Genomic DNA, 11,659 nt, shown 5'->3' on the forward strand with positions numbered 1-11,659 from the left:
AAGAAACATTTGAGACCATTTCTAGATCACTAAACAAATATAAGCCAATTTGCAACACTAACCACAACTCTTTGCTTTCATTGAAGCACATAAAGATGTCTTTGGAACACTGTCAACGTTGGTATAGCATGGATCGTCAGGTTTTCCACAAACCAGCTTGATTTCCTACATCACAAAAGATGAAAATCATGTACTGTAAATAGTTCAAATAAACACAGTGATATGGACATACAGATTCAGACGTCAGATGAATTGATACACTTTAGTCTTTATTTAAAGATTCCGTATGAACTCTCCACAAATAAAGAAATCACAACAATAAAAACAGCACAAGGAGCTCGATGTGTGGTCTGATGTGTGCACCTGTATTGGACCACAATCCAGATATCAGACGGACACCGATTTACTGTCTACATTATAAACAATGTTACAATAATCATTTATACAGGATATAAAAGAATATAAATCCGAAATTCTGTTCTGAATTTGATCTGTATCTTGATAATGGAAATCGATCTGACTTTGTTTCCAGAAACCAGGTGGAGTCAATAACATAACTGCTTTGTTCAAGGAACGTCATATCTCCGACGACCATCATAGAAAACTTGCTGCTAAGGTTTGTATACACTTCACCAAATGTATAGCTGATGATTATAGAGTAACTACTTATTAGCATATGATGCAGAATATGGAGATGGAAGCGTGATGCCCTTCAAGTGTAGCATATGAGGGGAATCTTTCTCACTGTATGCTAAACTGAAGTCATATGTCTCTTATTCCGAGGTAGGTACGGATGTTATTAAGATCGTCTGTAACATCAAGTTATGCAATGTTAGCTTTTCAACAGTAGTATAATCTTAGTTGTATTCTAGTTAACAAATCAAGGCACACATCTAGATTTCAGATACAAATACGAATTCCTGGAATGTAACAGCATTTCCCCCTACACAGTACATAAAAAACGGAGTATATGAATTCAATCAGTTTAAATAAATGCATCTTTTGTTTAGCTAATGGCATGCATCAGTGGGTTAACTGTAGCATAGAAAACAAACGCTGACTTGTGGCATCTGACCAGTTTTGGCAGTTCAACAGACATGATGGACGTCAACATTTACACAGTAGATGTATAGCTCAAGATTTACAAGCTAATCACCTCTTAAACTCATTCCAAGCCCAACGAAATCAATGGAAACCACATTTTTGCTATACTGACACTTCAGCATCCACTTGAATGTTTACTAGTTTGCATTATTGGGTTATTATTGGACTGATACAATGCAACATTCCAACCAAATGTAAATTGAAGCAGGTTTAGTTGAAGACTTTTGAATCCAAGGCTTTTATTCAAAGTGCCTTACTCCCTAATCCGTTTTTGCAGATCCCTTATTTTGCTGAAACCACTTTTACCTATTTGGTAATGTTGGATGATGATTGACAAGTTGGTCTTTCTCTCAATCAGCTTTATTCAGTTTTGTATCTTTGCCAAAGCGGTACAGAACTGTACAAAGGAGAGAAGCTCGGGGAAAGAAGAGAATGCATTCTAGTTATTTTTACTCCTTAAAACAGTACATGATGTTTTTTTCCAAATTTGAATTACAGACCTATAGTTCAATAGCACCATACCTGGCCATTTGGGTAGCGTTTTACATTAATTTCCAGATGTAATCACTTTAAAAATGCTTAAGATTTCAGAGTTATTGAGGGCAATGTGTATGTGTTTATTTATTAATGGGTTGGCTGGAAGGAAAATAGACATTGGTTTGCCATATGCTTTGGAAGTTGGTTCAGTGTGTCTGTGTTGGTGTTTATTCATCTTGGCACGGATTCACAATGGACTCACATGCCCGGAACAGCACATAAAAAAGAACCAAGACAAATACAATAAACAGTCATAACAACACCATTCACATTGCAATGCAACAGCGCTTGGAGATTCATCCACGTTGTGCCTCCAGACCTGGCAGATCATGACCTACAACAACAGAGCGTACCGTTATACAATGAGAAAACAAATGGATGAGATTAATGAGAAAAAAATATGAAGTACTTACTGAGAGATTTTGCAGTTTGTTGTTTTGACGAAGCGTCCCGTGTAGTGGACATTGCACCGGACTACATTGTTGGTGAAGTCAGATTCAAGCACCAAGTATTTGGGATTGACCTGGAGCTGGATACAACCGGAAAAGACAGAGAATTGAGACGCCATTGGAATATCTCTCATTGATTCCAACTACATGTAGAGTCACATAAACATATTAAACTATATTCTTTTGTTTGGTCAAGAGTATACCGTATGTGTTTTACTGTACAGTACATTAACATCACCGACACTAGTATTTTGCCAACTTAGCGTTAGGAAAAAGCAACATTTTTAAACTATCAATAGATTGTGTTGTGTTTCTTCAAAGGGTCAAAAAAAGCGAAGATAGCGTCTGCTTGAAATGGCAGTAGGGCATGTCTGTATCTGTTTTATTAATGAGTACAGGGTGTACCGTACAAAACAGAAGCATACCAAACACATTGCACCAGCACCAACAATACAATTCGTAAGAGCTGGATGGCATGTCTGATGCAGCTGCACGATGGTTTACCGAACACCAAAAAGCTCCTTGTGCCAAACCTTTTGCAAGACTTGTCATGATGTATTTACATGCCTTAGATACAAGATACCCTCTGTGAAGACATCTCTTTGTAGGATTATGAAAAATGTCTTCGCAAATGATTATTTCTGATATCAACTTGAAATAAGAGACGGGTTGTAAATGTTGTGGTCTTCGTGCAGATCGTTACCTTAAGAATGTAGTTTCCTGGCTGAACATCTGTGATGTCAATCCATTGGCAGTCAATATCTGCATTGTATGTGTCATAGCAACCCGGGCTGAGACCCTGGAAAAATTGAAATCATGAAACTAATAAATGAACTAAAAGAAATTTCCAAACAGGTATGGGAAAACAGAAAGGCAGTATGTGTGTGGTACTCCACCTGGGTGTGTGAAGTACAAGCGTATCGTTTTAGGTGGCCAAAGTCACAGGTGGTGTCCTCCAGACAGAAGCTTGCCTTGTGTCCCTCTGCCACCTTGCGCCCGGTGCTCACCTCTAACAGGTCGTAGTGACTGAACTCATCCATACTGTGGTAATGTCTGAGAAAAAGAGAGAGAGAGAGAATGAACATCAATCTTAAATCTAAATCAAGAATGGTGTAGTGGTCACACATGTGTCAGTGACCCAAGCCGAAGTTCAGCATGAATTTTTCTTTCTTTTTCAATCAAGCTCTTTCTAACCGAATGGATATTTCAGTTGGTGAGGTAAAAGCTTCTTCATTGGACCGACAGAACTCCAGTCTACACCGCTTTTCCTTACCTTCTCTTTGGTCTTCTGGCAAACGCACTTCCTTGGAAAGCTGTGGTAATACCTGAAGTACTGCGGCAGGGAAAACACAGGTACTTTCCACTGACAGAGAAAGAGTTCATATTTTCCACAGGGATAGTATATTTCCCATAAGTTATGCCTGTTACTGCCAGCCATATTAAAATCCCATTTGATGAGGGGATGACAGACATTTTAGAGGCCTGTAGCCAAATCCCAACAGCCTGAGCAAACTACACTTTGAATGACAGAGAACACACAGGCGAATGCTAACCACAGAGAAATTGGGCCAGTTGATCACTTAAGGCAAGTATTTTTTTCTACTAGTGTAACTGAAACTTCTTTATTTCCCAAAGAGATTTAAGTTAGAAAACGTAAAAAAAAGGAACGATGTTGGGAAGACCATCTGTGATCTGTGTAACTGTGAAGTTACTAGCTCAGAGGACTTGCTGTCATCCTGCACTCACCTCATATTTTGGTTCTTTTAGACATTTTATTGGTTGATTTAATGGACATGGGACATGATGGACAGGACATGATGTGAAGGAGGACAAAATGAGATTGAGAAATGATGTGAGCTGGGTTCTGGTTAAATATTGTAAACATACGTGTTTTATTGCTGCTCAAATTAAAAAAGTTTCAAAAACGCTGAATATATAAGTTTTAATATTAGCCATTAATGTTGAAACTGACAGAACATTTTTAATCTATATAAAATATCAAACACGTCAAAGTAATCAATCGCAACTTCCGTTTCATGGTGACTTTAAGCCAATCAGCTTTCAGCTTTACTCAGCGCGTTATCAAACCGCTTGTTCAACGTGGGTAACGTTTGGGCGTTTTCACACATAAGGGTTTGTTTCGGAACCTGGTGCGTTTTCTCTCTTGGTTCGATTCGTTTAGGCATATGTGAACACGGCAATCGCGCTAGGATCCGCCCCAAAACAATCGCTCCGAGACCGCCTGAACAAGGTGGTCTCGACCCGATTGCAAACGAACTCTGGAGCGGTTCGGTAGACGTGTGAATGCCATCCGAACCAACGGACCAACGAACCAGACAGTATCACAATGTATGATGGGTAATTATGTAAAGTTGCGTGACGCAAAAGGGATTGTTTTGCTAATGGCTCCCTGTAACAATGTTCAAAGTAAGGAAGGAAGGAGGCGGGAACCGTCGAACGTTTAACCAAACTTTTAATAAAATAAACAAACAACAAAACGAAAGTAAAGTGCTGACAGCTCCTTCACAGTCGACTGCCGGCCACACAAACACAATAAAACATAACATAAAATCAAGGCCTGGTTCTCTCTCTTCCTTCTCCTCCTTTTATGCTTCCCGAGCTCCGCCGTGAGAGACGCGCAACGCGCAGCTGACGCTCATTATCACTCGCGTTACCGACCGGAAAATAAACAGATGCACTCTGACCAATCGAAGGAGAGTTTACTCGCACGTGACTTTTATTAACAAAGTTTGGTCCGTTTGGAAATATTGCCTTGTGAATGCTAACCGAACTAAAATAAATTTTAATATTGTAGCGATTTAACCCCCGGTTTCGGAACAAAGCAATCGATACACGGGTGTGAAAACGCGTAGAAATGAGGAGGTGCGTGTAGTCAAATGTCGATATCAAAACAAGTAAATTAAAAGACTAATGACATCGTCATGCAGAATAAATTTGTCACAGTAAAGGATCGGAAGATGGATTACGCATTGCTGGTAAGTAAACTTTATATTTTACATTCATTCGCGTTATGTGCCTGTTGTTTACTACTGACAAACGTTGAGTTGGTGATCGCAAAGATTGCGACGTCATTAATTATCAAGGTGAATCAAATAAGTTGTCAGATAAATCTTCTGTGAGCATGACAGCAAAGTTTTCTTACGGGATGTAATGCGGTCAGAGGTGGTTGTTTTCTGCTGCGCGAGACACCTTTTTTATTATTTTATTATAATAGCAGAAGTGAATAACATGAATAGTATGTAGGCAGTGTATGAATGAGCATTCGTACTTAAACTAGTTTGTATTGTAACAATTTCTTTGTTCTTGAGAGCCAAATGTCAGATTTTCTTTTACTGTTCTCTCTACAGTAGGCGTTTTTGGTGCTTTTTTAGGGTCAGCATTGAAGGGTTTCTGTAACTTGTTCCTGACTTCTGAGCATAGCAAGTGTATCTAAGACATTCTAAACAATTTGTGTACTTCTAAATTTTGTGGCATGTACAATACACACTTGTACACACTATCTGAAGGTCTGTATTTAAAATCAAATGCAAAAGATATAAGCTATATTTACAATACGTACAGAGCCATATGAATGAACTGTTTGTAGGTCCCCATTTTAAGTACACTGTAACAAAAAATCCCGTTAAAAAACGGATTAAGTAAATTACTGGGAGAAAATTACCGGTACAGTTTCCTTTGTTTTTCGGACATTTCTGTTTATGCTAAAATTAAGTTTATTGCAGTGCAAAATGTAAAATTCAGGTAAAACAACTGTAAAAGTGAATACGGAAAATTCCTTCATATTAATAATTAATATGAAAACGTTTTTTAGAGTGTACTATACTCAAATGTTTTAATTTATGTACTATTTTATGTTTTGAGAAACACACAAATTCCTCATTTCGTTCTCCGATTTATATTTAGATCCTTTCAGTTCTTCTGTAAAGGATAAGGTGACATTGTATTGTATTTGTGTATTGTGTATTGTTAGGTCACCACATGTACATCATAGAGAGTGATAGTATGTATAGATTATAGAGTCATGTGGTCTGAAAGTTCAACTTACTGGTGACAGCTGTGCCACTCCCAGGTGTTACGAGGTCGGTTAGGCATGAAATCGGCCGTTCCTTGGTTCTTCACTCTCTGAGGGAATCGCAGCAGAACCCTGACGTCATAGTCTGTAGTTTCAGCATTATAGGCGGAGCTGAGAATAGGGCAAAAAATAATAAGGTACTGAAGCATTGAGTGATGAAACACTTTGTATATAAAATGAGCTCATAACAGCAGCCTGGAATTTATGCGAGAAGACGCCACCCATATTTTTATATGAAGAACTCATTTTCTCCCAGATTACTTTCTTTTCATTGGCTGTTTAAACCGATATTGAATTTTGTGGTATAAACAATTCTGAAAGTGTTTTACACAAGTGAGTGTTAGATTTACATTGTGTAATATATAGCCTGCCCAGCTTCCTTTAGCCATTTAATAAATTGAATAATACAGGCCCTACAGTTGACAGTTCTCACCTGGCCAAACATTTCTCCTCTGAAGCACAGCGTAATGAGTACATGTGGGCTCTTTGAATGTATGTTGAGGCTTGGACATAGTTCGGGTCAGGAACCAGGTCAGGCAAACCTGCAGACAGAATTCATGTGAGTCACATTCCAGAACCAGATGCTGAAGCGTGCAACATAAAATGACCATGCATAAACCAGCATAAATCTTTAAGCCCAACCTAAGCTGGCTAAAGATGGTCTCCCTCCCAGCTCGGCCAACCTAGTTATCTGTTAGTTTTGCTGGTTGGTCAACTTATCTAGATTTTCATTCAAACAAAAGCCCTCCCAGATATGTCACATGGCACATCTCCACAATTTGCAACCCCCAAACTCTCTGAACACACAAGTGCTCAGAACTCAGGCCAGCAAACCAGCATAATGGTTTACTGTTTTTTTCAGCAGGGTAATCACAAGGTCAGAACATCTCAAAACATGCTGTCTTGGGGACAAATGTGTTTTTTAATCACAGAGTTGTTCTGATGTGACTTACTTTTGAATGTAATAGTTATATATTTGAACACGGATCCAAATACTGTAAGCATACACAGGAGATGAAGAGTGTTTTTGATGAGGTCATGCTAAAGCCTCATATTATAATAGATCAAATGTTGCTTCTCATCTGGTTTCAAGGTCACGCAAAAATAAGAAAAAAGAACAAGTATTGCACGTCGCTGCAAGAGAGAGTGTACAAAGAATGAGGGAGGGGTGACATAGAAATAAAAATGATCTCATTTCCCTGATCCAAACTCTGTTAAAAACAGATAAATAAATAAAAAAAGAAAAATAGAAGATGTGACGACGGCTAATGTTCACAAAACTTACAGCAACTCTGGCATCACATGTTTTTGGGGATATTAACATTTCTTCAAAGGGAAGAGTGTTCACTTTAGAAATCTGTTTATCTGGTTTCCTGCTTTGCATGCAGTGACTTTTGAAGAGAGGCTTTCAAAATAACAACCTAGAGAGCAGATCTAATCTGAGTTATGCTAAAGGCATGTTTGGAGCAACTTTCAATCTATAAACATGACAGCGCTGGTCATTCTCATTTCAGGCATTAGAGTACCACTTCTTCACTCCACTGAGATGTTGGTGTTTGTTGAGTACTTGGCCAGTTCTTTCTGAGGTAGATTTTGTGGCCTCAGGAAGTTTCCTTGGTCAGCTCTTGTAAACAGTGGTAAGAGAGTGTGAATGGCTGTGGTTCTCCAGCGGCAAATTCTTCAAACAATCTACACTTTTCTCTGTTCTTTGGCTGCCTGCACGACACTGAGGCTCCAAATGAACCCTACTAGAATGGATTTGCACGTGCTCAAAGAGAGCTTATGTGAAACAGATCTTCGAAATGGAAAGCCATGACTGAAATTCCTTAGGTTTCTGTACTGTCCTTGTGTATCACTTCCAATAGATTGGCGTATTTAAAAACGCTCACCTTTAAAATGAGACTATATTTTTTACAGTTACATTATTTACTAGTAAATTACTGGTAAATCGTCATTAAAAGAACATATCTTCCTTTTCAAAAACACCAGTATTACAACGCAATTCTTTCTACTATGGTGGTGGTCAAGGGTTACAAGCATATTTTCAAATATCTTACTCTGTGTTAATCAGAACAAATACATTTACAAAGGTTTGGAACAACTTGAGGGTGAGTAAATGATGACAGAATCTTAAACTCAATGCAGCCGGAAAACAAGTTTCACTCGCAAAAAAGACTAAAACAGTAATATAGCAGTTGACCATTTCAATAAGCTCTCACTTATTTATCAGCATGAGAAATACGTGTGAGCGTGTGAACAGACTAAAATGCGTGTGTCTCACGGTGAATGCATGAGACTTGAGAGCCCTGTAACATGAATAGAGTTTAGCGGGCTGTGCGTCAGTAATAACGGTCCGTGGGGAAACGCAGTGCTTCATGTGTACTGTAGTTAAATGGATTAAACAAAGCTTCGAGGCAACAAAATTTGCCTCTGATTTTTTTGTATTCGAATTTCTCGAGTTACTCAAGGAATCATTTCAGCCCTAATTTGTACCTTCCAGTGAATTGAGCTTTTGCCTTATGTCTGCATTTGATAACCTGAGATGGTTAGCCGTGAGACAAAGAGCATTTCATGTTACAAAATGAGGTTGCACTCTTGGCAATGACCGCCAATGTCCCTAAGGCTCTACACACACCCTCTCTCCTCACACCAACATACTCATCCACACACATTTGTACATATTGTATGCACACTCACACTTTTAATTAGGAACTAGCAAAATCTTTTCTGTTTCCTGTTCCCATGTGTGTTGGAAACTTTCCATCTCCCTACTCCACAAAGTTGCATTGAAATAACACCCTGTAGTGCAAACCCCCTTTCACCCCTTATGTTCCCTACTCACATGGCCCAGCACGCAACAACCAAGTCGCTTGAGCCCTTCACCCCACCTTATGTGGCAAATCCTGGGATCATTCACCCCTTAGCCCCCGCAGTTAAGTCATCACCAAAACCAGACCAAATCTCTAAACAATGAACACTCTTTGTGCAGAATGAGTGTACATAGGAGCTACACACACAGACTACCACTTTCACGTTTCACAACACCTGGTTTCAATAACACCAACTCTGAAAATATGAACTTGAACTTTGATTGTAAATTGAAACACAATGTGAAGACGGATGGAAAGAAATGATGATGGGGTGACTTTTGATGTCATTAGAGAGTTATTCCTGCAGGCTGCCTGTAATAAAAAAACAGCAAAAAACCTGCTTAAATAAAATAAGACTTATTACCAGCAGCTCAAGCACATAGCTGTGAGTCCTTTGGGTTAACATTTGTCAAATCCAAAGGGGTTGTGACTGCCAGAAAACACAAAGAGATGGCAGAAAAACTACATATTTTAGATGGCTCTGTTTTTTCTCGATTCCTTTCCTTCAAAGGAGACTTTGAAACAAGCTTCACACGTGCATATACTTTGCTAAATCTCGTGTGAGAACTTAAGTACCTACTGTGATTAACTTTACTTAGCGTAACATTACATAAATGGCGAGCTAAAGTTTGGTAAGTCTGGTGCAGTAATAAAAAGTGAAATTAGGTAATTCAACCTAGCTGTAGCATACACTTCAATAGTACCACATGACACTTAAGGCATGAGAAATGGCTAAAGACAATAAGAGAAGTGACCTTTCTGGTTTTCTGGTCTGTGTTATAGCTATTAAGCAAACTTAAATAACACATACTGTAAGAAAACCAATGTTCTTAAATATACAGATATTTGTGAGTGATGTGAAAATACATCATACCTCTTTGCTGAGGACGATAAACACTTCCGACATTGGTGTTAGGGTTCTCTGCATTGTTGGAGGCAAGAGGGTTCCGTGGAGGAGGTTGCATGAATGGAGGCTGTGGTTGGGGCCTTCCGAAGGGTGGGAATTGCTCATACTGTGGGCTTTGCACCGCAGGCTGGAATACTGCCGACCCTGTGCTGCTTGATGCACCGTTAGGGACAGGTACTGCAATGTTGCCAGAGTCTCTAGAGTCTTCATTGTACAGACTGTGTCTATATCTGTGGTCCAGTCCATCTGAGAATGGTTGCTGTGCAGGTTGGGGAGGAACGGCAGGGTATGGTTGACCGTAGGGGGGGTAGTAGCGATATCTCTCATCTGGAGACACGGGACCCCCTCCATTGTAGCTACCTCCTCCAAAACTGCCAGTAGAGTACCCACCCCCTCCATAACCTCCTCCAGTAAGGCCACCACCGGTGCCTGTGGAATACCCTATTCCACGGAAAGGAGGTTCATGTGACCTGTCCAAAACAGGGTCATAAGGAGCACCATAAGAAGGCTGTTGAGGCAATGGATACTGTGGATAAGGTGGGACATTAGAGGATGATGAGGAGGAGGAGGAGGAGATTGATCCAGAGGATTGTCTAAAACGAGTGCCAGTAGGCGACTGGAAGCGACTCGTTTCACCTGTCCCTACAGCACCTTGACGCCAATTGTCTGGCACCTGCCCAAATCCGAAGGGATGCCTGGCTTGTCCTCTCACAGTCTCTGAGATTCCTCTTGAAGGTGCTTGTCTACGTACATTTCCACCCTGTGATCTGCGGTTGGGAGTGTCAGCCAAAAGTACCCTGGGGTTCCTTTCTCGCTCCTGAGCCCGAGCTGGGACGTATTCAGCCCCGCTGTTCAGAAGACTGTACACACGTCCATTATTCTCCCATTGTATCATCTGTCTCCAGGGGCTGGAGTCCTCTGTCTGAGACTGTTGTTGAGATTGTGACTGACCTCCAGCGGTTCCAATAAACACCCACCATGTCACGAAAGCTACCGGTAGCATCTTGACAAGACTTGCATGGAAGAGTCCTAAAAAGGAATTGCAGCAACCGTGACTTCCACAAGTTGAGCGGACTGGACAGTGATGAACTGTAAGTAGTATCCTTTGATCCAGAAGGTTAAAGATGGTAAGGTAGATGAACTACAGGGTCCGTGTGCAAATCATACTACATGCAGTAGAGAAACTTTGGCCCTGGTTTGGTATGTGGTACAGACATGGCTGTGAAGGCAGATTCTTTCTGAGGCCCCAGGGCAGACAGCAGTATGAAATACCTTCCTCTTCCTTACTCTCCGGATGTTGAGCTGTTGTCAGTGGACTGAGCATTGCTCTCAAGCTCTCTCAGGACACGACTGCCTGTTGCTCTCTTCTCCGCTTCTCTGCTTGCCTCTCTGACTGCTTACAATGGTCCGTGAAAAAAGAAAAATGTTCTCATCTCACCCCCTCCTTCTCTATTTCTTTCTTTCTCCCTCCCTCTCTCCCTCTCTCTCCCTCTCTTTCCCCCCCCCTCTCTCTCTCTCACTCATTCTAATATGCTTTTTTTCATCAAGTGAGATCCCACATGGCCCTAGTGCTAGAGCTGTTTCCGAAACTACAGCAATGCCAGATCTTTACACAGGCTTCCAGAGTCAACGTCACCATCTGTGAAGGCACTTTACAGAATATCTAGTGTGCCTGTGTTGACTTCCTTTGATCATTCAG

General features: G+C 40.4%; 1 protein-coding gene across 1 annotated transcript; it reads right to left on the reverse strand.

The window, feature by feature from the left end:
• Positions 1-248: 248 nt before the first annotated feature.
• Positions 249-11,396, reverse strand: loxl1 (lysyl oxidase-like 1). Its single transcript, XM_057348585.1, has 7 exons — positions 9,928-11,396; positions 6,617-6,725; positions 6,157-6,294; positions 2,987-3,143; positions 2,794-2,889; positions 2,055-2,170; positions 249-1,975 (listed from the first exon to the last, which is right to left on the reverse strand). The coding sequence occupies exons 1-7, from the start codon at positions 10,961-10,963 to the stop codon at positions 1,969-1,971; spliced, it is 1,659 nt and encodes a 552-aa protein (XP_057204568.1). The 5' UTR covers positions 10,964-11,396; the 3' UTR covers positions 249-1,968.
• Between the last annotated feature and the right edge of the window lie 263 nt (positions 11,397-11,659).

The sequence above is a fragment of the Triplophysa rosa genome, linkage group LG12, assembly GCF_024868665.1.
Source record: "Triplophysa rosa linkage group LG12, Trosa_1v2, whole genome shotgun sequence".
Classification (NCBI taxonomy): Eukaryota; Metazoa; Chordata; class Actinopteri; order Cypriniformes; family Nemacheilidae; genus Triplophysa; species Triplophysa rosa.